Below are 27,652 nucleotides of genomic sequence, written 5' to 3' on the forward strand. Positions count from 1 at the left end.
TTTCAACAGTTAATACCAAAGTTTATTTTTTTTTAATCTCTTTACATTTTCACAGTCGCTGGAAATTAAGTCGGGAGGGTCAGATAATTATTTAATGATAGCAGATGTTGAGATTCAAAAAATTCTAGTTTTATAAACCATTAAAACCAAATTGTCAACTTCACATGTCAAAATATACAAAGTCAATATCCTGACATCATCAAATCCTACCTATTTTACTATTCATTCACTAGTGGATTTGTAATAAGTTTATTTCCAGTCACTGGATTTTGACTCCAAGAAGTTCTAAAGCAGCATTTTTCTTACTTTGCCTATCTGTAAATTTTGATTATCACTGGAAATATTTTGTCACTGGTTTGTGTGTGCACGGTGAAATTGACATTTACCAACTAAAAATCTATTCCTGACAAGGTTTTATGTAGATTCACAGATTCTAAAGCCATTGTGGTCATCTAGTCTGACCTCCTGTATCTCATAGTCCATAGAGCTTCCCCAAAATAATTCCTAGAGCAGAGCTTTCAAAAAAACATCCCATCTTGATTTAAAAATTGTCAGAGATGGAGATCCACTACAGCCCTTGGTCAGTTCTCCAATGGTTAATTACTCTGACCATTAAAAAATTATGCCTTATTTCCAGTCTGAATTTGTCTGACTTCAACTTCCAGCCACTGGATTGTGTTAGATCTTTCTCTGCTAGACTGAGGAGTTCATTATTAAACATTTTTTTCCTGTGGAGTTACTTATAGACTGTGATCAAGTCATCTCATAATCTTCTCTTTGTTCAGCGAAATAGATTGAGCTCCTTGAGTCTGCCACCATAAGGCATGCTTTCTAATCCTTTAATCATTCTTGTGGCTATTTTCTGACCTCTCTCCAATTTATCAACATTCTTCTTGAATTGTAGGTACCAGAACTGGACACAATATTCCAGCAGTGGTTGCAAAAGTGCCAAATACAAAGGTAAAATAACTTCTCTACTCCCACTTGAGAGTCCCCTGTTTATGCATCCCAGGATTGCTTTAGATCTTTTGGCTATAGCATTGCAGGGAGAGCTCGTGTTCAGCTGATTATCCACCATAACTTCCAAATCTTTTCCAGAGTCCCTGCTTCCCAGGACAGTCCCCCATCCTGTAAGTCTGGCCAACACTCTTTGTTCCCAGATGTATACATTTACATTTAGCTGTATTAAACACAGGGTGTAATACAGGATGAACAAGGCACTAGGCGGGTTGGAAATAAGAGGCTACATGGGAGCCAAGTGATCAAATAAATAACCCTCCCAAAATGTTTAATGCCAACATTCAAAATCCCCTTAACCACATCCCTGAGTAGGAGTGAAGGAACGGGTGTGGATTCTCTGATGGGCAATAAGGTTTGAGCTCCGGCTGAAGCTCTTCCCACATTCAGGGCAGTTATAGGGGCGCTCCCCCGTGTGGGTGCGCTGGTGTTTATTAAGATCAGAACTGCCAACAAAGCTTTTCCCGCAGTCGGGGCATTTATAGGGTCTCTCTCCCGTATGGGTTCTTTGGTGGGTGATAAGGTACGAGCTCCGACCAAAGCTCTTCCCACATTCAGGGCAGGTATAGGGTCGCTCCCCAGTGTGAATCCTCTGGTGCTTAATAAGAGCGGAGCTGTCGACGAAGCCACTCCCACAGTTGGGGCATTTATAAGGTCTCTCTCCCGTGTGGGTTCTCAGGTGCCTGTCGAGCCTGGAGCTTAGGCTAAACTTCTTCCCACACTCAGTGCAGACGTAGGGTTTATCCTCTGTGTGGACTATCCGGTGCCGGATGAGGTGAGAGCTCAGCGAGAAGCTTCTCCCGCAGTCGGAGCATTTATAGGGTCGCTCTCCCGTGTGGGTGACTTGGTGTCTAATAAGGTGTGAGCTCACACGGAAGCATTTTCCACACTGGGGACACTTATAGGGTCTCTCTACTTTATGGATCTCCTGGGGTGGGCTCAGAGAGCGGCTTTCTCCATGGTCAGGGCGTCTGTAGGGTCGCTCCCCTGTGTGGATTCGCTGGTGCTGCTTCAGGTTCGACTTCTGGTTGAAGCTCTTCCCACAGTCAGGGCATTTGTAAGGCCGCTCTCCAGTATGCACCATTTGATGCTGGAGCAGGCGGGAGCTCAGAGAGAAACTCTTCCCACAGTCAGTGCATTTATAGGGTCGCTCCCCTGTGTGGATCCTCTGATGCTGCATGTGATTGGACCTCTGACTAAAACTCTTCCCACAGACAGAGCATGTGTAGGGTTTTTCTCCCGTGTGGGATCTCTCATGGCGGATGAGCATAGAGCTCTGGGTGAAGCTTTTCCCGCATTCAGGGCATTTATAGGGTCTCTCTGCTGTGCAGGTTCTTTGCAAGCCAAGGAGCTTCTTAGAACATTCTTCATCAGTGGGTTCTCCCTCTGTGTCTCCCTGCTGCCGTCCTCTCCTTCCCTGGCTATAACCATTGTCTCCCTGCTCAGGGCTCTGGGGCATCCCTTGCAGGTCTGCGCCCGCAGGCTCATCTTGATGGGGATTCCACTTCTTGGTCCTGGAACCTGCTGGGAGAGAGAGAGAATCCAGCTGGGACTTGTTCCCTGCTGGGCAGAGAAGGGGCAGCAAAGGGGTTTGTCACTGAGCAGAAAACCTGATGGGCAGGAAGTGAAACCCCTGGCAGGGCAGATCCTGGCTATGCCCAGTGAATCATCGGTGTTGTTATAGGCCTGGGCATCAGTGGAAAGTATCTACTCTGCCCAGAAGCAACATTTATACCACCCTCCCACTCTCCAGCTGCCCCTTCACTGTGATGTCGTGGCTGCAGACTCAGAAATCTGGAGGGTTTATGCAAATGAGCCAATCCCCTAATTTCCATATAATTATGCAAACAAGACTATGAATATAATATCCCCTCAATAATAATAATAAGTTTAAAAAGGGATTCTCCCCATTCTCTCTAGTCTCCTCTTGAGGTTTCCCTGAGTTCACTCCCAATCTTGCTCCCCACCTATGCTGTAACCATAGAGAACACGTCTCTCTAGCCCGCCTGTAACCACAGAGATGGGCCTAGAAGAATGCACGTCTCTTTGGCCCACCTGTAACCAAAGAGTGAGGGCTTAGACTCCATATTCCCAACCCCACCCCCCAGTAAATAGCGATGAGACTCAGAGCACAAATCTCCCTGGCCTGCCAGTAACATAGAGACCCAGCGTAGAGTGTGCATCTTCCAGGCTCAACCATAATCATAGAGACTATATCTAGAGTGTGCACTTCCCTGGCTCCCCTGTATCCAAAGAGATGGGGCCTAGAATGTGCATTTCCCCATGCCTGCATGTAACCATAGAGTAGGGCCAAGCATGCACATCTCCCCAGCTCTGCTGAAACCGTAGAGATGGAGCCTAGAGTGCGCATCTCTCCAATTCCGCTCTAACCATAGAGATGGGGCCTTGAGTACACATCTCCCCAATTCCGCTCTAACCATAGAGATGGGGCCTCGAGTGCGCATCTCTCCAATTCCGCTCTAACCATAGAGATGGGGCCTCGAGTGCGCATCTCCCCAATTCCGCTCTAACCATAGAGATGGGGCCTCGAGTGCGCATCTCTCCAATTCCGCTGTAACCATAGAGATGGGGCCTCGAGTGCGCATCTCCCCAATTCCGCTCTAACCATAGAGATGGGGCCTCGAGTGCGCATCTCTCCAATTCCGCTGTAACCATAGAGATGGGGCCTCGAGTGCGCATCTCCCCAATTCCGCTCTAACCATAGAGATGGGGCCTCGAGTGCGCATCTCTCCAATTCCGCTGTAACCATAGAGATGGGGCCTTGAGTGCGCATCTCCCCAATTCCGCTCTAACCATAGAGATGGGGCCTCAAGTGCGCATCTCCCCAATTCCGCTCTAACCATAGAGATGGGGCCTCGAGTGCGCATCTCCCCAATTCCGCTCTAACCATAGAGATGGGGCCTCGAGTGCGCATCTCTCCAATTCCGCTGTAACCATAGAGATGGGGCCTCGAGTGCGCATCTCCCCAATTCCGCTCTAACCATAGAGATGGGGCCTCGAGTGCGCATCTCTCCAATTCCGCTGTAACCATAGAGATGGGGCCTTGAGTGCGCATCTCCCCAATTCCGCTCTAACCATAGAGATGGGGCCTCGAGTGCGCATCTCTCCAATTCCGCTGTAACCATAGAGATGGGGCCTCGAGTGCGCATCTCCCCAATTCCGCTCTAACCATAGAGATGGGGCCTCGAGTGCGCATCTCTCCAATTCTGCTGTAACCATAGAGATGGGGCCTCGAGTGCGCATCTCCCCAATTCCGCTGTAACCATAGAGATGGGGCCTCCAGTGCGCATCTCCCCAATTCTGCTGTAACCATAACAACGGAGCCTAGAGTGCCTGTTCCCCCATCGGGGGTGACTGGCCCCTTTAAGGGGAAATGGGCCCAGCTCCACCTGTGCCATAATTAATGGCATCCCAGCCTGAGGCTGCGGGAATAATGGGGTTGGATCTTAGTATGGTGAACACCTGGGCCTCATAATAGAAAGGCTTAAGAGAACACAGTGAGGGGCTTGATGTAGAGCAGAGGTGACGACCCATGCCATGCCATGCCATGCCATGCCATGCAAGTTCACTTCCATTCTATTCCTGTGGTGGGGCCCTAGAATGAGGGGCCAGGCTCCAGAGATGCCGTCCTGTGGCCAGCATTCCACAAGAGAAACAGGGAACTGACAAGGAGTCCTGGAGGAATGAGAGGCCCAAGCGTGGAGAGGGCTGAGAAATGCTTTGGGAGTGTTTAATTTTGTTTGTCGTTTTGAGTTCTATGGAGAAGCCCTGGGATTTGCTACTCTGTGAAAGAAGCTTGTGATTTTGCTAGGTTCTGTTTAATTTGGAAGGACTTTGGGGTGTATTAACAGGAGTGTTGTGTGTAAGACACAAGAGGTAATTGTCCCGCTCTACTCAGCACTGGGAAACACCCCAGCTGGAGAACGGTGTCGCAGTCTGGGCACCACATTTTAGGAAAGATGCTAAAGAGAGTCCAGAGAACAGCAACATAAACAATAAAAGGTTCAGAAAACCTGACCTCTGAGGAAAGGTTAAAAAACCCAGGGCATGTTCAGTCTTGAGAAAAGAAGACTGAGGGGGGGACCTGATAACAATCTAAAAATAAGCCAAGTGATCAACTGAAGGCAGGACAAGAAGCAATCAGGCTTAATCTGCAGCAAGGGAGCTTTAGGTTAGATATTAAGAAAACTTTGCAAAAAGAAAAGGAGGACTTGTGGCACCTTAGAGACTAACCAATTTATTTGAGCATAAGCTTTCGTGAGCTACAGCTCACTTCATCGGATGCATAAAGTGGAAAGTACAGTGAGGAGACTTTCCACTTTAAGCATCCGATGAAGTGAGCTGTAGCTCACGAAAGCTTACGCTCAAATAAATTTGTTCGTCTCTAAGGTGCCACAAGTCCTCCTTTTCTTTTTGCGAATACAGACTAACACGGCTGCTACTCTGAAACCTAAGAAAACTTTCTAACTCTATGGATAGTTCAGAGGCAACATGTTCCAGGGCTGGAGGTTGTGGAGTCCCCGTCATTGGAGGTTTTTAAGAACAGGCTGGACAAACCACTGCCAGGGATGGTCTAGGTTTACTTGGTCCCACCTTAGCACAGGGAGATGGACTTACATTTTTATGATTTTGCAGTGGGACCAGGGGGGAGGTGGGTGAAGGGACTGTGAAGAGGCCAGCGTGGGGTTTGACCAGTTACAGCTGGACTTGGATACCCCAGAAGGGCACTGAACTTGAAGTGTGACCTGTCTTGAAGGCTGAGTCACCCAGAAAAAAACCACAGCAAAGCCAGATCAGCCGACAAAAGGGGGTGCTGAAGCTGGACGAATCCCTGTCGTGTCCTGACCGAGAGAGGGTGCTTGGGTGGTGAGTGCACCCCCATAACACTCCCCGTAGCCACAGAGATGGGGTCTAGCAGCACCTCTCCCATCCTTCTCTGCACATGCACACCTGGCCCTTCCCCACTTGCACACGTGTGTGCACCCCCCCTCCCCATGCACACCCATCCTCTCACCCTGCCACCTGCACACACTTCCTCCGCTCCCTGGGTGGATGGAAAGGGAACCTGAGTGATGTGTGTGTGGGGGGGAGGGGGGCAGTGTTCAGGGAGATGCTGCTGCTCAGGGAGGGCAGGGGACTGCGGAGGATTTAGGGTTCTCTTGGGGGGGGGGTCTCCAGCTGTTGCTGATGGGGACGGAGAAGCAGAGTCAGCACTTGGGGATGTGGAAGGGGCAGCTGGCCCCGTGGGGGGGTGACCCCCTCTATCTATGGGGTGGTGAGGTTCCAGGGGCGGTTCCCTCAGGAATCTAACGGGGCGGGGAGGAGTCCTGGACCGAAGCCCCCCCCCGGGGCACCTCCGAGCCCCCCGAGCCCCGGGGGGGGGGGCAGCTGCTCCTCACCCAGCGAGGTCAAGGTCTTGTCATTCTCCTGCATGACGTCCCTGCAGAGCGGCCTCGGAGCCTCCCCCAGAAGCCCCCACTCCGCCCGGGAGAACCACCAGGGAGCCGCCGGCTGCTGCTGGGGCAGGAGCTAAGGGGGTGGGAAGGGGCTGGGGCTGGGAGCCTGTCCACGTTGAGTGCCCTCCCCCCTGCACGGGGCTCTGGGAAATGGAGTCTCCCTTTGCAATGCACCCTGGGCAACGGGGGCGTGCTGGAGATTATTTCAGCGCCACCTTCTTTTGCATAGTTATGATGGGGGCGGGGAGCTGTACCCTCCCCTGTGGGCGCATGGCAGGGCGAGGGAGCCCCAGAGAGCTGGCAGGGGACGGGAAGGATCAGCAGGCAGCCGAGACTGGAAAGGCAGGGCGGGGACTGCTTAGTGTAGGGCAGTGGTCTCCAACCTTTTTACACCCAAGATCACTTTTTGAAAGTAAGGGCAACCCAGGAGCTATTCCCGCCCCTTCCCCAAGGCCCCGCCCCACTCACTCCACCCCCCCCCCCCAACAGTCGCTCTCCCCCACCCTCACTCATTTTCACGGGGCTGGGGCAGGGGGTTGGGGTACAGGAGGGGGCTCTGGGCTGAGCCTGGGGCAGGGGTGTAGGAGAGGGTGAGAGGTGCAAGCTCTGGGAGGGAGTTTGGGTGCAGGAGGGGGCTCTGGGCTGGGGCAGAGTGCTGGGGTGCAGAAGAGGGTGCGGGCTGTGGGCTCTGGGAGAGAGGGTCAGGGCTGGGGCAGGAGGCTGGGTTGCAGGAGAGGGTGGGTGTGCTGGCTCTGGGAGGGGGGTCAGGGCTGGGGTTTGGGGTACAGGAGGGGGTTCAGGGTGCTGGGTCCAGGAGGGGGCTCAGGGTTGGGGTGCAGCCTCCCGCCGGGCAGCATTTACCTCTGGCGGCTCCCAGTTGGTGGTGTAGCGTGGCTGCCGCTAAGGCTGTGCTTTGGATGATTTTGTTAGCTGTTTAAAAAAAGGCAGAAAAACTGAGAGATGAGAAAGAACTGGGGGGCTCTCAGCAGCTTTTCTGGGGTCCCAGCTTCCCCCTTTGCTCCCAGATGGTCTCTGAGCCGGTGTTGCTCATTCCTCACCTGTGTGGGCGCCTCTGGGGATCTCCCTCCCCTCAGAGCCCTGGAGATCCAGGACCCTCGGCTCTTCCCCTCTCTCCATCTGGGAGATCTCAGGGATGGGGAAGGAAACTGATGAGACAGTGCTTTGTTAAATCTCCCCTGAAGGGCTCAATATCCTGACCCTGTTCTCTGATGGGGGCACATGGGTGCTGCACTGTAGGGGTGACAGTCTCTGTGCTGCTGGGTTTGGGAGCTGCAGGGCCTGATCTCCCAGAAATGTAAGGGTTTGAGGAAGAGCCCTGGGCTCCATCCCCAGCTCGGGGAGGGGAGTGGGGTCTAGTGGGTTAAAGTGGGAGGGTGGGGGCTGGGAGTCAAACCCAGGTATGTCAAAGTCCTACAGCTCCTAATCCCTGAGCAGCAGTAGCTCCTCACCCAGCGAGATGAGAGTCTGGTAGTTCTCCTGCATGACGTCCCTGTAGAGCTGCCTCTGCCCTTCGTCCAGGAGCTCCCGCTCCACCTGGGAGAAATACACGGCCACCTCTTCAAACAGCACCTAGAACCGCAAGGGACCCTACTCAGCACCAGCTGGTCCCCAGTGCCGGGGCAGGAACTAAGGGGGTGGGAATAGGCTGCGGCTAGGATTCTGTCCCACAATTAGTGCAGCCCCCATTGCAAGGGACTCCGGGAAATGGAGCTTCTCTTTGCAGTGCATGGTAGGGCAGGGTTGGCCATTGGTTCCGGGCCTGCTGGAGATTTCAGATCCAGCTCCTCTTGCATATTTATGACGGGGTGAAAAGCTGTAACTCTCTACTCCTCATGTCACAGACGCTGCCCAGGACTCCTGGGTTCCAGCCCCAACTCTGCAGTGCTTAATTTGTGCCAGGGCTGAGCCCCGGCACCTCTAGGCTTGGGCAGTTCAGAGCCCCAGCACCTCTGGGCTTGCTGCATCAGTTATGAATGTAAAAAAACCAAACAAACCAAAAACAATTGCTTGAGCCCTGGCACCTCTTTCATTACAATTTGAGCACTGCAACTCTGAGAGGGGCATGGGGTGAGTGGATTAGAGGAGGGGGTGACCAGAGAGGACAGTCCTTGGGTGACACTGGGCTCCTGAGCTCGCAGTCAGCCAGCTAATGGTGGGTGATATGGAAAAGCATTGCCTTCGACTGATTTTACAAGTACCAGGAATGGAAGAGAGAACAGAGCTAGATAGCGACCAGCATACTTGAAATATTCCACATCGTAATATCTTGGGGCCCCGGTAGAATCTGCCCGAGGAACATTCACTCATGTAGGCCCGGTACACACGTATTTTATAGATGGGGAAACTGAGGCACAGAGCAGGGAAGAGACTGGTATACAGTCATATAGTGAGACAGTGCTGGCAACAGCTATCTAGCTAAGATACATCAGTGGGGACCAGAGAAGTAGTATCTGAGTGCCTCACTATTTGTAATGTATTTATCCTCACAACACCCGCTGCGAGGCGGGGCAGAGCTATTATCCCCATACTACAGATGGGGAAACTGAGGCACCGAGCAACTAAGAGCCAGCTCCTCAAAGGTTTTTAGGTGCCTAAAGATGCAGAGAGGTGCCTAGTCTTGAATTAAGTAGGCGCCTAAATACCTTTGAGGATCTGGCTGTGATGACTTGCCAAAGGCCACATAGACAGTCTGCGGTGAAGCAGGGAATTGGAATCAGTCAGTGGGCCATCCTTCTTCTCTTAGAAAATAGAACCCAGGAGTCCTGAGGCTTACTGATGCTTCCCCCATATGATTCTCCCCACATCCTGTGTTGGTGCAGCACCTGCATAATGCGGTCCTGGCTCATGACTGGGGCTTCTAGGTGCTACCATAATACCTCAGTGACACTACGCCCCATATTCGTCATAGAGATATTGTAGTATGAATATGGCATAACTAAGATATGTTTTATGCAAGATGGGTCATGTGCAGTATCATTGGAAAGGTGATGAACTGAGTATGATTATCTTATTTGTATGCATGTATCATTTCTGTATCTGAAGTTTTGATTATTGACTATGTAACAATTACAACTGTGTTTACACTTGGAGAATGCCCACTCGACAGTAGGCAATCAGCCTGGACAGGCCATTAGGGCGAACAATAGGACTCTGAAGATGCTAATCTCCTACCTTCCTGGGATGCTGCTTTGACACTGCAGGGTCATGTGATCATGTCACCTGGTACTGGACCCCATCTTGGCCTACTAGTATTTTTCCACTAATCGGGGGTGGGGACCAAACTAGGAAACAAAGGATTCCCGCCATATATAAATCCTATTTAGGGCAGGGAAGTGAGTTAATCTTGGTTGGTTCTTCACTGAATCCCCGCCCAGGATGACTGCTGAAAACACCTAAGAGTGATTGGGGGAAGAAAGGACAGGACCCAGGCTAGAAGGTGTCTGGCCTGTGGATGGAATATCTGGCCGTTCTAAGCTGCAAGAAAGAGAAGTTTGTCTTCAAGAAACTCTGCAACCTGCTTAAAACAACATTTAGGGTGAGAAGTTACTACTTGTAGACAGTTTCTTTAGTGTTAGTTAGTTTGCGTGTTTTATTTGCTCAGTAATCTGCTTTGATCTGATAGCTATCCCTTATAATCGCTTAAAATCTATCCTTTGTAGTTAATAAACTCGTTTTGTTTTCTCTAAACCAGTTTGTGCAATTCATAACTGGGGCCAAAAAGCTTTGCATATCTTCCTCCACATTGAAGTAGGGGGCGATTTCCATGAGCTTACGCTGTACAGACTTCTGAGTGGTGCAAGACAATACAATTTTGGGTTTACAGTCCAGAGGGGATGTGCTCTTGAGTGCTGGGAAATTCCCGAGCTGAGTCGTCCCACACAGAGCTGATCTCAGTGTCTGTCTTTCTGCAGCTGAGTGTGGCCCTACCTGTGTGTGTGCTAGAGGAGGCTTGAGGGCCTGGTTTAGCAGGACAGGGTGCGGGAGCCCAAGCCGGTGGAACAGGTGGGCTCAACGGTACTGCAGTAAAATCAGATGGCACCCTGGAAGCGGGGGGCAACCCATCACAACACCTAATAAATAACATACAGTATCAAACACAGTGCAGTCCTGGTGCCTGACCTGTGCTCCTAGGTGTTACCATAATCCACCTAATAAATAATGTACAGTATCCACCATGGTGTGGTCCTGGAGCCTGACTGAGGCTCCTAGGTGTTCCAATAATATGTGCTACCTCTGATTGGTCCCTCTTCTGTATGGACCCTCTGATGTATCCTCCATACGGTCCAGTACCCGAGCACTATGCGAGCACTGTGCTTCTCCCTCCAACTCTCTCTCACACACACACTTACTTCTTCCATGTAATGAAAGACGATCCACTCAATTTATTGTGAGCTGATGGCTCATATTGATGCCACCAGTGGCGGGGGGGTGGGGGGGAGGGGAAAGTATCAGTGCTTGTTTTCACCTCTCAGCCCAGCTGAATGGGACCTGAGTCAAAGAGAGAACATAGGGCAGTAGAAAGCCAGAGGTTATGGGTTTGAGCCCCATGAATAGACCAACCAAGGGAGTATGGGTACATAATCCAGTGACCCTCAGGCTAGCTGTAACCTGTGCTAACAGGGTGCCTATGTCCCTCCCTAACAGGTAAATGATGGGCTTGTCAGTGCCTCTTAGGCAACACGTCCTTTATTGCTGACAGGAGGGAGGCATAGGTCTAGAAACAGAGTTACTAGGCTCAACCCCCGGTGGGGAGAGGTGAGACACAATGTAGTGATGTGCCCCATGGGAGCCACCAGGCCAGGATCCCAGCTGGCTGCAGTGGGAACTGGCTCCACGATCTGCTACTGCAGACCCTCAGCCTGATGGGGTGGCACATCCCTCCAAAGGCCACTGAGGTTTGATCAGTGACCCCTATCCTATAGGGCTGTGGTTTCCAAACTTTTTTTCTGGTGACCCAGTTGAAGAAAATTGTTGATGCCCATGACCTAACAGAGCTGGGGATGAGGGTTTTGGGATGTGGGAGGGGCTCAGGGCTGGGGCAGAGGGTTGGGGTGTGGGAGGGGATCAGGGCTCTGGGCAGGGGGTGCAGGCTCTAGGGTGGGGCCGGGGATGAGGGGTTTGAGGTGCAGGAGGGGGCTCTGGGTGGACGCAGGGCTGGGGCAGGGGATTGGGGTGCGGGCTTACCTCGGTCAGCTCCCGGTCAGCGGTGCAGTGGGGGTGCTAACGCAGGCTTCCTGCCTGTCTTGGTACTGCGGACCGCGCTGCGCCCCAGAAGCGGCCATCAGCAGATCTGGCTCCTAGGCGGAGGCATGCAAGTGGCTCCATGTGGCTCTCGTTCACAGGCACCACCCCCCAGCTCCCATTAGCTGGTTTCTGGCCAACGGGAGTGCGGAGCCGGTGATTGGGGCAGGGGCAGTGCGTACAGCCGCACGGTCCCCCCGCCTAGGAGCTGGACCTACTGCTGGCCACTTCTGCGGCGCAGCGTGGTGTCAGAACAGGCAGGGACTAGCCTGCCCTAGCCGGGCAGCACCACCAATGGGACTTTTAACGGCCCGCTTGGCGGTGCTGATCAGAGCCGCCGAGACCCAGAGCCTTACATTCCATGACCCAGTAGCGGGTCGCGACCCGCAGTTTGAAAACCACTGCTACAGGGCCACTCAGCCAGGGCCACAGGGAGATGGCAGACCTTTATCCTGAGGCAGTGGCATGTCCCCTCTGCATTCCACTGGCACAGGACCCCAGCCAGATCAGTGACATGTATCCCCTGGGTTCTCCAGGCCAGGACCCCAGCTGAATGCAGTGGGATGTGGCTGCATGATCCACCACTGGAAACCCTCAGCCAGATGCAGTGGTATGTCCCCCCCGTGGGTTAATGGGGCAGGACCCCAGGGAGACATGTCTCCATCAGTCACCTTTTCAGACTCTCAACTTGATGCAATAGCTGAGGCTCCCGGGACAGGACCCCAGCTGGAGACAGCAGCAGGTTCTCCCCATCCAAAGGAGCGTGAGTGTTTGCAGCAGCCTCCCTGCCCTGCATCAAGTCCTCCTGCAGCCAATGAAGGGGAAGCAGTGCTCGCTGGTGTGGGCCCCCTGGTGCCGGGCCAATGTGGAGCTCTGGGCGAAGGCCTTCCCACAGTCGGGGCACTTGTAGGGGCGCTCGCCGGTGTGGGTGCGCGAGTGTTCATAGAGGTAGGAGCTCTGGCTGAAGCCCTTCCCACACTGGCTGCACAGGAAGGGGCGCTCGCCCTTGTGGATCCGTTTGTGCTGCAGCAGGTTGGAGCCACGGCTGAAGCTCTTCCCACAGTCGGGGCAGCGGTAGGGCCGCTCGCCTGTGTGAGTGCTCTGGTGCTGGATCAGAGCCGAACTCCAGCTGAAGCTCTTGCCGCACTCCCCACACTGGTAGGGGTGCTCCACAGTGTGGATGCGTTGGTGCTCCAGCAGGTGGGAGCGCCAGCTGAAGGCCTTCCCGCAATCAGGGCATTCGTACGGGCTCTCCCCCATGTGTGCTCGCCGGTGGGTTAGGAGGTTTGTGCTCTGGCTGAATCCCTTTCCGCGGTCGGGGCAGTGGTAGGCTTGCTCCCCCCGCTGCATCCCCACTGGGACCCCGAGTGCCTACAAGCCTCTTCCCTCCTGGAGATCTCACTGCTGCCACCCTGCCCCGCTGGCATTTCCCAACTTGGCACTCCGGGATTTCAGTGAGGCTCTGCTTCCACAGGCCCTTCCTGCCGGGGATTCTCCTCACCTGCTGTCCTGGCATCTGCTGGGAGTGAGAGAACATACACAGATGCGAAGGCCAGAAGGGACCATGGTGATCACCTAGTCTGACCTCCTGTGTAACTCAGGCTGGAGCAGTTCAGTCAGTGACTCCTGCACCTGAGGTCTCTTCCAACCCTGATATTCTAGGATTCTGTACAGAGGTGATAACCCCTCCTGGCCACTGCTGGATTATCTCCCTGTTCATGGGTCCATGGATCGTCTTACCCTCCTAGCCAGAGGATTGCACCTGGAGCTCAGGCTTTCACTAGGTTTCCATCGAGGCCCCTAGGTTCTTTACAGGGTCACCGCTTCCCAGGATACAACCCCGCTCCCCATCTCCACGGGTCTCTGGTGTCTCTCACCTGTGGGGGCGCCTCTGGGGATCTCCCTTTCCTGGGAGCCCTGGAGATCCGGGACCCTCGGCTCTTCCCCTGGCTCCGTGCGGGGGATCGTGGCCGGGCCAGGGAATCCTGCTCGGGGGAAAGAAAGGGGAGAGACGGGGCTCGGTGAAACCTCCCCCCGGGGCTCGGTGCAGAGAACGCGCCCGGGCTCTACCGAACTCAACTGCACAGAAAACTCCTTCCCCCGCTGCACCGACCCCCAGCCCACCCCGCCTCCCAGAGGGCTGGCGGGTCTCTCCAGCCCCAGCTGGGGGTCAGCGCCCATCCCCCTGTCGCTGCGGCCGCTTCCTCCCGGCAGCGATCTCCTGCCTCTGCCTCTCCCCTGCCTCCGGGGTCCCCACTCAACGCCCGGCCGGGGCGAGTCCCGCCTGGGCGCTGTGGGGCGGCAGCCGGCGACTGGCCCCTGCGCGCACAGGGGCTGGGGAGCCCGGGAGGCTGGGACAGGAAGGTCCCTGCGCGATCACAGCCCCGCTCATCCTGGCTCCGCTCTAGTCCGGGGTGCATCCGATCTCTATGTTTTTAACCCAGGGAGATGCCGGATACAGTGTTAGGAAAAGGCTCCTGACATGGAGAGAGTGGGGTGGTCAGATCTCGAGCCCCTGGGGAAGACACTACAAACTAGACCAGCGTGGGGACAAATGGGGTGCCCTCTCCACAGGGGATGTGCCCAGGGAGAGGTACCAGGCAGTAGATTTCCCTCTGGGTGCTCTCTAGGGATTGGAGAAGAAACACATGGGATCAGAAGTACGGGCTCCCTTAAGGGCTCAGAGTCCTGTGTCCCAGTTAATGTGCCCTTGTCCCACCGTGCCAACCACCACCCATGAGCCCATTCTCCAGGGACAGATGGAGAACAGAACAGGTGGAGAAGCATCCCAGCAGATGTGGAAAGTTCCTCTTCATAACGGTGTTCTTGATCTCAAATTAAACCCCAGCCCCGATCAGTCTCCTCTTCTGTAGTCCTGCTGGAGACCTCCTGGGAGGCCCCAGGGATGTGGGGTGGGAGCTGGGAGTGAAGGGCTCTGACCTATCGCTACTTTCAGCTCCTGAAGTGACCTACATTCTGTGCTAGAGGGTCCCACACTTTGTTTCTTCTGTTCGCCAAGTTCTTTGCACCCACCAGGGCTTCCTCATAGATTCCAAGGCCAGAAGGGACCAGTGTGATCATCTCGTCTGACCTCCTGGATAACACAGGCCAGAGAACGGCTCCAAAAGAATTCCTAGAGCAGAGCTTTTAGAAATACATCCAATCTCGATTTAAAAATGGTCAGTGATGGAGACTCCAGCGCAACTCTTGGTAAATTGTTCCAGTGGTTAATTACGCTCAGTGTCAAAAATTTACACCTTATTTCCAGTCTGAATTTGTCTAGTTTCAACTTCCAGCCATTGGATCATGCCAGACCTTTCTCTGCTAGATTGAAGAGCCCATTATTGAATATTTGTTCTTCGTGTAGGCACTTACAGACTATGTTCAAGTCACCCCCTAATCTTCTCTTTGGACAGTTAAATAGATTGAGCTCCTTGAGTCTGTCACTATTAAGGCCAGTTTTCTAATCCTTTCATCATTCTTGTGGCTCTTCTCTGACCCCTCTCCAATTTATCAACATCCTTCTTGAATTGTGGGTTCCAGCACTGGAACCGCTGCCAAATGCAGAGATAAAATAACCTCTTTACTCCTATTCAAGATTCCTCTGTTTGTGCATCCCTCCACATCCCCCACAAGCTCCCAGTGTACCACCCTCCCAGCCCCCTCTATTTCAGGGATTACCTGAACCCTGGCCCTATCCCAGGAGCTCTGTGTCCCCCCTGGTTGCCCCCTCTTCCCCATGCCAGGGGCTCTGTTCCCCCCCCATCACTCCCATGTCAGGGGCTCTATGTGTCTCCCCCATCTCCCTCTTTTCCCCATGCCAGGAGCTCTGTGTGTCCCCCATTTACCCCCTACTGGTTGTCCAATTGATGCCCTGGAGTTAAGGGTAAGATCTCATTTTGCTCAGTCAACAGGCTTGGGTTGTGGGACGCCACTTCCACCAGGGATAAAGCAGCACAAGGAGGAGGTGACAGAATCATTTATAAATGATGCGAAAGCTTCTTACTTGGTTAGTTATTTCTATTACAACCACACTCACAGGCCCACCCCAGATCAGGGCCCCATTGTGCTGGACGCAGCACACACCCAGAGCAAGAACAGTCCCTGCCCCAAAGGACATACAAGGGAAAACAGAAAGGGCAGGAGGGTAAACTGAGGCACAGAGAGGGGAAGGGACTTGCTTAAGGACACACAGCCAGTCAGTAGCCGAGGCAGGAATACAACCCAGATCTGCTGACTTTGAGGACCATGTGGTCTCTTAGTCTTAGTTCTGCCTGCCTTGATATGTTTATGTGAATCCTTCATTTTGTGTCTCTATCACTCTCTGCCTCCCACAGCTAGGTCGACAGGGGTGAGGGATTTGTAGTTTATAGCCAGAAGGGACCATTCTGACCACCCGGCCTGACCTCCTGCATAACCCTGGCCAACGAACCTCACCGTGTGATTCCTGTAGCCAGCCCAGAACTTCTGGTGGCTCTAGAGTGGAACTTTTACAGACAGTCATCCAGTCTTGGTGTAAAGACTCCAAGTGATGGGGAATCCACCACACCCCTTGGTGAGTTGTTCCAGAGGTTAATTCCCCCCACTGCTAGAAATTCACACCTTATTTCCAGTCTGAATTTGTCTCCCTTCAGCTTCCTGCCATTGGATCTCATTTAGCCTTTGACTGCTACACTGAAGACCTTTCTGCTATCAGCATTCTCCTCCCCATGTAGGTACTGGGATCCAGTCATCGACTCATCTTCTCTTGGATAAGCTAAATAGATCAAACTTCTTTAGTGGCTCACTACAAGGAAGGTTTCCCAGACCTCACACTGTTTTTGTGGCTCTTTTCTGAACGTTTCCTAATTTGTCAACATCCCTTCTGAAGGGTGCATTCCAGAACTGGACGCAGTCTCCTACAATGCTCTCCCCAATGCCGCATACAGAGGTGTTACCCACTCTCCATTGCTACTCGATATTCCCCGGTTTATAGAACCAAGGATCACGTTACTCTCTTAGCTAGAGCATCACACTGGGAGCTGATGGTCAGCTGGTTATCCGCCAGGACCCGTAAGTCCTTTTCAGAGTCACTGTGTCCCAGGATACAGTCCTTCACCCAGTAAATGCAAAATACATTCTCATAGTTCCTGAATGTACAGCATTGCATTTGGCTGTGTTAAAACACATCTTGTTGAGACAATCCCAATTATCCAAGTGATCCCAGTCAGTCTGTATAACTGCTATGGCCCAGGTCCAGCGGGATACCAGAGAGCCATCAACCACTGCCCCCTACCTGGTGTGGACTCTCTGGTGTCTCTTCAGCTGGGAGCTCCGTAGGAAGCTCTTCCAGCACTGGGAGCATCTGTAGGGTCGCTCCCCCGTGTGGATCCGCTGGTGCCGGATCAGGAGGGAGCTCTGGTTGAAGCACTTTCCACACTCAGGGCATTTGTATGGTCGTTCCCCCGTATGGCTGATTTGGTGGCGGCTGAGGCTTGAGCTCTGGCTGAAGCTCCTCCCACATTCAGGGCATTTAAAAGGTTTCTCGTCCCAGTGGATCCTGCGATGGGTGAAGAGGTTGGAGCTAAGGTTGAAGCTCTTCCCGCAAACCAGACACTTGTAAGGCCTCTCACCCGTGTGGATCCGCTGGTGCCGGATCAGGGCCGAGCTCACCCCAAAAGCCTTCCCGCACTCCCCACACTTGTAGGGTCTCTCGTCCATGTGGATGCGCTGGTGCCGGGCCAGGTGGGAGCTGTGGCCAAAGCTCTTCCCGCAGTTGGCACAGCTGTAGGGTCGCTCCACCCAGTGGATGCGCTGGTGCTGGAGAAGGTTGGAGCTCACACCAAAGCTCTTCCCGCAGTCGGGGCATTTGTAGGGTCGCTCCCCAGTGTGGCTGATCTGGTGCTGGACAAGCTGGGAGCTGAAGTGGAAGCTCTTCCCACATTGGGCACATCTGTGGGCTCTCTCCCCCGTGTGGATCCTGCGATGGCGGCTCAGGTTCGAGCTCAGGCTGTAGCTCTTGTTGCACTCGTGGCATTTGTAGGGTTTCTCTGCTGGGGTGGAGGCCAGCGGGGCGAGATCACTAGGTCTCTGCCCCGGGGGGGCTCCCTGCTGTTGTCCTGCCCCACAGGCATCATCTCCCTGCTTGAAACAGTGGGACATCCCATGCAGCTTTGCTCCTGCCAGGCCTTCCTGCTTGGGGTTGTCCTTGTCTGTCCTGGCAGCTGCTGGGACAGAGCGTGAATCCAGCCGGGGCTCGTTCCCTGCGCCCGGGTGAGAAGGGATAACAAAGGGGTTTGTCACTGAGCAGGAAACATGAGGGTAAGAAGCACCCCACGCCCGCAAATCCTTCCCTGAGGGGAGGGGGGGGGCCGGGGCTGCCCCAGCATCCCAGCTGAGCCCTCAGAGAAAGGCTGGGGGAGGAGAGGGCTCCTGCCGGGGGGGGATCCGGGAGTGACACCTGCCATGAGGACTGGGACCTGCTGGGGACGATACTGACCAGACAGAACTGGGGGGGCTCCCGCTGGCTTGGCTGGGACCCCAGCTTCCCCCCTCACTCCCAGCCGGTGTGGCTCATTCCTCACCTGGGGGGGCGCCTCTGGGGGTCCCCCGTTCCTGGGCGCCCGGGAGATCCGGGACCCTCGGCTCTTCCCCTGGCTCCATGCGGGGGATCGCGCCCGGGCCGGGGAGCGCTGCAGCCGGGGGCTCGGGACCCAGGTGTCCAGGGCTGGGACAGGAAGGTCCCTGCGCGATCGCAGCCCCGCTCCTCCGGGCTCCGCTCTAGTCCGGGGCGCTGCCGATCTCTATGTTTTTAACCCGGTGACTCGCCGGAGGCCGGGGAAAACGGAGCGCGCCCGGGGTGGGCAGAGCTCGAGCCCCCGGGGAAGGCACCGCAGAGACTAGACCAGCGTGGGGAGCGGTGGGGTGCGCTCCCCCCACGGCACGTGCCCCGGGAGGGGTAGCAGGCGGTAGAGTTCCCTGTGGGTGCTCGCTAGAGATTGGAGAGGGAGCGGATGGAATCCGAATTATGGGCTCCCTGGGGATCGGGGGTCCCGGGTCTCAGTCAAAGTGCTCTTCTCCCACCGCGGGGTGAAGCCCAGCTGGAGCGAGCAGCTCCTCCGGCTCCTCGCGGCCTGACGCCCCCACAGGGTAACTGCAGCAGGAGGAGACAGGGGGAGGGGCCATTTCAGATGGAATGTTGGGGTCTGTCCGTTCCATGGCGGTGGGGGGGGGGGGGGGGAGTTTGGGCTCTGGAGGTTCTGTGGCAGTTGGGTGGAATGTTGGGCTCTGGAGGTTCTGTGGCAGTTGGGTGGAATGTTGGGGTCTGGATGTTCTGTGGCAGTCGGGTGGGGGGTGCTGGGGTCTGGATGTTCTGTGGCAGTCGGGTGGGGTGGGGGGAATGTTGGGATCTGGAGGTTCTGTGGCAGTTGGGTGGAATGTTGGGGTCTGGAGGTTCTGTGGCAGTTGAGTGGGGGATGCTGGGGTCTGGAGGTTCTGTGGCAGTCGGGTGGGGGGAATGTTGGGCTCTGGAGGTTCTGTGGCAGTTGGGTGGAATGTTGGGGTCTGGATGTTCTGTGGCAGTTGGGTGGAATGTTGGGGTCTGGAGGTTCTGTGGCAGTTGAGTGGGGGATGCTGGGGTCTGGAGGTTCTGTGGCAGTCGGGTGGGGGGAATGTTGGGCTCTGGAGGTTCTGTGGCAGTTGGGTGGAATGTTGGGGTCTGGATGTTCTGTGGCAGTCGGGTGGGGGGTGCTGGGGTCTGGAGGTTCTGTGGCAGTCGGGTGGGGGTGGGGGGAATGTTCGGATCTGGAGGTTCTGTGGCAGTTGGGTGGAATGTTGGGGTCTGGATGTTCTGTGGCAGTCGGGTGGGGGGTGTTGGGGTCTGGAGGTTCTTTGGCAGTGGGGGGTGGGTATAATAATTGATACAGAAGGCATCACAGAAACCTGGTGGAGTGAGGACAATCAATGGGACACAATCATTCTGGGGTACAAAATATATCGGAAGGACAGAACAGATGGGGGGGGGAGGAGTAGCACTATGTGTGAAAGAAAATGTAGAATCAAATGAAGTAAAAATCTTAAATAAATCCTCATGTTTCATAGAATCTCTATGGATAGTAATTCCATGCTCTAATAAGAATATAACAGTAGGGATCTATTATTGACCATCTGACCAGGACAGTGATAGTGACAATGAAATGCTAAGGGAGATTAGAGAGGCTATCAAAATCAAGAACTCAATAATAGTGGGGGATTTCAGTTATCCCGATATTGACTGGGTACATGTCACCTTAGGATGAAATGCAGAGACAACATTTCTTGATACTTTAAATGACTGTTTCTTGGAGCAGTTGGTACAGGAACTCACAAGGGGAGAGGCAACTCTCGATTTTGTCCTGAGTGGAGCGCAGGATCTGGTCCAAGAGGTAACTATAACAGGACCGCTTGGAAATAGTTATCATTGTATAATAACATTTAACATTCCTGTGGTGGGAAGAACACCTCAACAGCCCAACACTGTGGCATTTAATTTCAGAAAGGGGAACTATGCAAAAATGAGGAGGTTAGTTAAACAGAAATTAAAAGGTACAATGACTAGGGTGAAATCCCTGCAAGCTGCATGGACCCTTTTCAAAGACACCATAATAGAGGCCCAATTTAAACATATACCCCAAATTAAAAAACACAGTCAAAGAACTAAAAAAGAGCCACCGCGGCTTAACAACCATGTCAAAGAAGCAGTGAGAGATAAAAAGGCATCTTTTAGAAAGTGGAAGTCAAATCCTAGTGAGGTAAATAGAAAGGAGCATAAACACTGCCAAATTAAGTGTAAAAATGTAATTAGATAAGCCAAAAAGGAGTTTGAAGAACAGCTAGCCAAAAACTCAGAATGTAATAAAAAAATGTTTTTTAAGTACATCAGAAGCAGGAAGCTCACTAAATCACCAGTGGGGCCCCTGGACAATCGAGATACAAAAGGAGCACTTAAAGACAATAAAGTCATTGCGGAGAAACTAAATGAATTCTTTGCTTCAGTCTTCATGGCTGAGGATGATAGGGAGATTCCCAAACCTGAGCCGTCTTTTGTAGGCGACAAATCTGAGGAATTGTCACAGATTGAAATGTCACTTGAGGAGGTTTTGGAATTAATTGATAAACTGAACAGGAACAAGTCACCGGGACCAGATGGCATTCACCCAAGAGTTCTGAAAGAACTCAAATGCGAAATTGCAGAACTATTAACTATATAGTTTGTAACGTGTCCTTTAAATCAGCTGCTGTACCCAATGACTGGAAGATAGCTAATGTAACGCCAATATTTAAAAAGGGCTCTAGAGGTGATCCTGGCAATTGCAGACTGGTAAGGTCAGTACTGGGCAAATTAGTTGAAACAATAGTAAAGAATAAAATGGTCAAACACATAGAAGAACATAAATTGGGAAAAAGTCAACATGGTTTCTGTAAAGGGAGATCATGTCTTACTAATCTATTCGAGTTCTTTGAAGGGATCAACAAACATGTGGATAAGGCGGATCCAGTGGACATAGTGTACTTAGATTTCCAGAAAGCCTTTGACAAGGTCCCTCACCAAAGGCTCTTATGGAAATTAAGTTGTCATGGGATAAGAGGGAAGATCCTTTCATGGATTGAGAACTGGTTAAAAGACAGGGAACAAAGGGTAGGAATAAATGGTAAATTTTCAGAATGGAGAGGGGTAATTGATGGTATTCCCCAAGGGTCAGTCCTAGGACCAATCCTATTCAATTTATTCATAAATGATCTGGAGAAGGGGGTAAACAGTGAGGTGGCAAAGTTTGCAGATGATACTAAATTTTTCAAGATAGTTAAGACAAAAGCAGACTGTGAAGAACTTCAAAAAGATCTCACAAAACTAAGTGATTGGGCAACAAAATGGCAAATGAATTTTAATGTGGATAAATATAAAGTAATGCACATTGGAAAAAATAACCCCAACTATACATACAATATGATGGGAGCTAATTTAGCTACAGCTAATGAAGAAAGATCTTAGAGTCATCGTGGATAGTTCTCTGAAGACATCCACACAGTGTGCAGCGGCAGTCAAAAAAGCAAACAGGATGTTAGGAATCATTAAAAAAGGGATAGAGAATAAGATGAAGAATATTTTATTGCCCTTATGTAAATCCATGGTACGCCTACTTCTTGAATACTGAGTACAGATGTGGTCTCCCCATCTCAAAAAAGATACACTGGCATTAGAAAAGGTTCAGGGAAGGGCAACTAAAATGATTAGGGGTTTGGAATGGGTCCCATATGAGGAGAGATTAAAGAGGCTAGGACTTTTCAGCTTGGAAAAGAGGAGGCTAATGGGGGATATGATAGAGGTATATAAAATCATGAGTGAGTGGAGAAAGTAAATAAGGAAAAGTTATTTACTTGTTCCCATAATATAAGAACTAGGGGCCATCAAATGAAATTAATGGGCAGCAGGTTTAAAACAAATAAAAGGAAGTTCTTCACAAGTGCACTGTCAATCTGTGGAACTCCTTGCCTGAGGAGGTTGTGAAGGCTAGGATCATAACAGGGTTTAAAAGAGAACTGGATAAATTTGTGGAGGTTAAGTCCATTAATGGCTATTAGCCAGGATGGGTAAGGAATGGTGTCCCTAGCTTCTGTTTGTCAGAGGGTGGAGATGGATGGCAGGAGAGAGATCACTTGATCATTACCTGTTAGGTTCACTCCCTCTGGGGCACTTGGCATTGGCCACTGTCGGTAGACGGGATACTGGGCTGGATGGACCTTTGGTCTGACGCAGTAGGGCCATTCTTATGTTCTTATGGGGTGCTGGGGTCTGGAGGTTCTGTGGCAGTCGGATGGGGGAGGCTGGGATCTGGAGGTTCTGTGGCAGTTGAGGGAGGAGGATATTGGGGTCTGGAGGTTCTGTGGCAGTCGGCTGGGGGTGGGGAGAATGTTGGGGTCTGGAGGTTCTGTGGCAGTCGGGTGGGGGGTGCTGGGGTCTGGAGGTTCTGTGGCAGTTGGGTGGGAGGTGCTGGAATCTAGAGGTTCTGTGGCAGTCGGGTGGGGGATACTGGGATCTGGAGGTTCTGTGGCAGTTGGGAGAGGGGGATACTGGGATCTGGAGGTTCTGTGGCAGTTGGGTCAGGGGTGCTGGGATCTGGAGGTTCGGTGGGAGGTGCTGGGGTCTGGAGGTTCTGTGGCAGTGGGGTGGGGGATATTGGGATCTGGAGGTTCTGTGGCAGTTGGGTGGGGGGTGCTGGGGTCTGGAGGTTCTGTGGCAGTGGGGTGGGGGATATTGGGATCTGGAGGTTCTGTGGCAGTGGGGTGGGGGGTGCTGGGATCTGGAGGTTCTGTGGCAGTCGGGGGTGGGGGGGAGTGTTGGTCTCTGGAGGTTCCATGGCAGTTGGGCATGTTGTGGTTTGGTGTCTCTAGGGCAGTTGGGTGGGGGGCTGGGGCCTGAGGTGGACAGGGGGTCACAGGCGTGAGGTAAATACCTCAGTCACAAACCCTGGGGGGAGCTGAGGAGGCAGAAATGTCTCAGGGATTCATGGCCCCTGCTGTCACTGAGCCCACCATTTTGTGGGGACAGTGGTCAAGCGCACACCTGTCTGTTCCTATCTGGGCTGAGACCCAACTTTTTTCACACTAGGCCTAATGAACACAGCAAACGAGATTCACACACTAAGGTCCTGGCCTGTATCCCATTCCCTGCCCCCCTGAGCGAGCCAGTCCCCTGCCCTGGGGCTGGATCAGAGCCAGTGCCCCCTAGAGGGGAAGGTCCCATATCCCATTCCCCCTAACCCCCTCACCCTCCGAGCCACCCACTCCCCTGCTCTGAGGCTGCTCGAAGCCCCTAGAGGGGAAAGGCTGCAGTCCCATTCCCAGACCTGAGAACAGAGGGGATAGTCCCTGTCTGTATAAACCCAGGGAGGCTCCTTTTGATTCATCTCTGGGTCCCTCAATCCTGGAGAGATATAGACAGATTGCAGGGAGCCTAGGGCAAAGCAACAGACATGATCAGAGGCTGTGGGGACCAGTTTACAAGGGGAGATGAAAGGAGTCAGCTCAGCAGGGGTTGAGTGTGGGATATACAAAAGGGGGTGGTGCTGGGATCTGAGGGTTTGAATCCCAGTCTGGGGCCCTTTGCCTGCCTTGGTTCAGGAACAGTGGAAATTCCCAGCTCCCTGGTCACGACAGCTGCAAAGAAAGCTCCAAGTCCGGACGCTTCTGTTGTCAAAAGAAGTTAAGAGATGAGCTAAAAATCCCTCCTCTACCCCCAGATCATCCCCATTGAGCCCCATCCCACTTTTCATGGCCTCTTGTACAAAAATGCCACAGACTCAGTAAGGTTAAGGCCAGAGGCTGGAGAGCGGAGAGATGTGTAAACTACGTTTTTTAGCTACTTCAGTGGAAAGAGCATGGTTTAAAATGATAACACACAGTCCTTTCCTCTCAGGTGTGCCTTAAGCATCAGAGTTTATTGGAAAGAGACAAATGCAAAAACAACAACCAACCCTGCCCCAGCTCACCTGCGCCTCTGCTCCACCTCCTCCGCGAGCGCGCCGCGTGCCCGCTTTTTCCCCCTCCCTCCCACGCTTGCTGCCGTGAAACAGCTGTTTTGCGCGGCAAGCGCTGGGAGGGATGGGGGAGGAGGGGGAACGCAGCACGCTCAGGGGAGGAGGTGGGGCCAGGATGGGGATTTGGGGAGGGGTCCAATGGGGCAGGGAGGGGGCGGAGTTGGGGCGGGGACTTTGGGGGAAGGGGTTGGAATGGGGGGGGACTGCGAGCACCCACCGGTGCCATGAGAAGTTGGCATTTATGTTGGGCTAGATGGACCATTGGTCTGACCTAGTATGGGTATTCTTATGTAGAGGTGGCTGAAACTGGGAAACTGCCAGGAGCAGGGGTGCCCAAGACCCCCGGGGTGGGGTGGCCCTGAAGCCTGGGGCCAAGATTGAGTTAAGGCTGTTTCCTGTTCTGTGTGCTAACCTCTGTCAAAGAAATAGACCTCCTTGAAAAGACTGGGTGTGGCAGGGCACGCTTTAGAGTTGGGGACAACGCCAGCAAGGTGACACGCTGGCAAACCTTGAACAAGGAAGCCTTCTCCAAAGTGTCTGTGATGAACATGAGAATGTTGGTAAATACTTCTATGATTGATATGCATGCATGCCTCAGTTTCCAGCATATGAGATACTGTCAGAGGGTCCCCCTGCAATCACGTCAATTTCCCCTCCCCTAAAGTCCCTCCCCGCAGTTGGGTTGCCTCTGCTTGGTGTGGGTCCGCTGGTGCTTCATGAGGGCGGAGCTGTCTCTGAAGCCCTTCCCGCAGTCGGTGCATTTGTAGGGCCGCTCACCTGTGTGGATCCGCCGGTGCTTGTTGAGCTTGGAGCTGTCGATGAAGCGCTTTCCGCACTCGGTGCACTCGTAGGGCCGCTCGCCCCGGTGGATCCGCCGGTGCTGCATGAGCGACGAGCTCTGGTTGAAGGTCTTGCCGCACTCGGGGCAGCTGTAGGGTCTCTCTCCAGTGTGGATGCGCCGGTGCTTGATGAGGTTGGAGCTCTGGCTGAAGCTTTTCCCGCAGTGGCCACAGCTGTAGGGTTTCTCTCCGGTGTGGATGCGCCGATGCTGGATCAAGTTGGAACTGCTGCTGAAGCTCTCGCCGCACTCGGCACAGGTGTAGGGCTTTTCACCCGTGTGCGTGCGGACATGCTGGGCGAAGGATCCCAGGCTGAAGCTCTTCCCGCACTTGCTGCAGATGAAGGGCTGCTCCCCGACGTGGGTGTGGTAATGCTTCACCAGGGTGTAGTTGCGGTTGAAGCTCTTCCCACACTTGGTGCATTGGTAGGGCCGCTCGCCCGTGTGGATGCGCTGGTGCTGGAAGAGGTGGGAACTCCGGATGAAGCTCTTCCCGCACTGGCCGCACTTGTAGGGGCGCTCCCCGGTGTGGATGCGCTGGTGATCGATGAGGTTGTAGCTGAGGACAAAGCTCTTCCCGCACTCGGTGCACTTGTAGGGCTTCTGGCCCGTGTGGATGCGCTGGTGCTGGACCAGGTGGGAGCTCTGGCTGAAGCTCTTCCCACAGTCCGAGCAGCTGTAGGGACGTGCCTCAGCCTGGGCTTGGTTGTGCTCTGTCACCACCCTGATGTCCATCTCATCCGGAGATATCGCCTCCGTCTCCTGCTGCCGTCCAACCCCGCTGGCCTCTCCCTGCTCGGTGCTTCGAGACATCCCACAAGGCTCCCTTCCTGCAGGCCCTTCCTGCTCAGGATTATCCTCCTCCATCCCAGCACCTACTGGGAGAGAGGGAGAATCCAGGCAGGGCTTGTTCCCTGTGCCAGGGAGAGACAGGGCACAAAAGGGGGCAGAAAATCTAAAAAGCAGGAAATGAATCCCACGCAAACCCTTCCCCAGAGGAGAGCGGAGGGGCTGGTTCTGCCCCAATGGCCTGGCTGAGCCCCCAGAGAATGGCTGGGGGAGGGCAGGGGACAGGGACCTGCTGGAGATGACACTGAGCGAGACCAGACAGAACCCGGAGGGCTCCAGGCGGCTTTGCGGGGATCTCTTCACTCCCGTAAATTGCCAAACTAACCCAAGTTATTCGATGCCAGTTTTGCCACTTCCAGGCTCCCCCAGCTTTGTGGATCACTGACACCAGCCCTACGGGTTTGGGGTGCGGTTCTCTGGCCTGGGCTTGGCAGGATGTCAGAGTAGCCCACCAGAATGGCCCCTTCTGGCCTCCCCCATCTATATGGCTGTAGCATGGCACCCCGGGGTGCTGACTGTTAGTTCATGGAGACTCCCCAAGCCCTCGTCACTCCTTTGTCACCTGTGCAAGTGACGGCCAGGGTCTCCCTTTCCTCGGCGCCCTGGAGATCCCGGGCACAGGGCTCGCCCCGGCGCTCCGTCCCGGAGATCCCGGGGTCAGGGACCAGGAATCCTGCCTGCAGGGGAGGAAAGAGGGGGGAGTCCTGCTTTGATGAATTACCATTAAACCCTTCAAAACTTCCCCAGGCGCTGGCTGCGTTGGAGGGACTCTGCTGGGCTCAGCGGCACAGACCCCCCCGCGCTGCCCGGGGGTGTCTCTGGTCCCAGCTGCAGTTCGGGGAGCCCCGATCCCCTCCTCCCTGCAGCCCCTTCCTCCAGGCAGCGATTTCCTGCCCCCTGCTGCCCTTTCTCTCCCTCCCCTGCGTCCCCACTCGCCCCCCGGCCGAGCCATCCCCTCGGCCCTCAGCAGGGACTCACCCCTGGGCACGCAGGGGGACGGGGGAAGCCGGCCTGGGAGGGACCCAGGTGTCCGGGGGCTGGGACAGGAAGGTCCCTGCGCTATTGCAGCCCTACCTAAGCCGGCCCCGGCTCCGCTCTGGGAAGCTGGGCTTGAATTTCTCTATTATATTAACACTGAAATCTCCAGTCAGCAGGAAATGATTTTTCTTCCGCTCCTTCCATCCCTGTTTCCGCAGTGGCTCAGAGAACAGTTCAGCGACTTGCCTGAGGAGATCCGGCCATGGAACCCAGGAGTCCTGGCGCCCAGCCCCGCCCCCGCGGCAACGCACTCGGCCCCACTCTTCTCCCGCCGGGCGGGCTACAACCCGGAGCCCTGGCGCCCAGCCCCTGCTCTGCCCGCTCAGCGCCCAGAACTGCGATCAGAACCAGGAGTCCCGAGCGCGGGCCGGTGTCCTGCGGGCTCCCCAGGCGGGAGAAATGCCCCTTTCAGGTGAAGCCTGTTCAATGGGAGGCTCCCCAAGCCTGCTCTTCGCCCGTCACCTGGATAGCCCCGGGAGTGCTGCAGGCACAGGTGCCGGGTCGGTGCAGACAGGGGAGGAGATAGCAGGGGCTGCGGGTCGGGACTGGGGGGCGCCGGCAGGGCTGTGCGGGCGGGGGGAGCCCAGGGCTGGGCTAGCAGGGGCGGGATTGGGGGG

General features: G+C 54.0%; 1 protein-coding gene across 1 annotated transcript; it reads right to left on the reverse strand.

Annotated features, from left to right (window-relative positions):
• LOC125638559 (uncharacterized) lies at positions 1–27,645 on the reverse strand. Its single transcript, XM_075129075.1, has 10 exons — positions 27,218–27,645; positions 26,560–26,670; positions 24,975–26,062; positions 18,320–18,515; positions 17,032–17,998; positions 16,750–16,885; positions 13,634–13,741; positions 12,593–13,127; positions 1,987–2,340; positions 1–1,929 (listed from the first exon to the last, which is right to left on the reverse strand). Exons 1-10 carry the CDS (start codon positions 27,237–27,239, stop codon positions 1,313–1,315), a joined length of 4,134 nt encoding a protein of 1,377 aa, XP_074985176.1. The 5' UTR covers positions 27,240–27,645; the 3' UTR covers positions 1–1,312.
• Between the last annotated feature and the right edge of the window lie 7 nt (positions 27,646–27,652).

The sequence above is a fragment of the Caretta caretta genome, chromosome 6 (genome assembly GCF_965140235.1).
Source record: "Caretta caretta isolate rCarCar2 chromosome 6, rCarCar1.hap1, whole genome shotgun sequence".
NCBI lineage: Eukaryota > Metazoa > Chordata > Testudines > Cheloniidae > Caretta > Caretta caretta.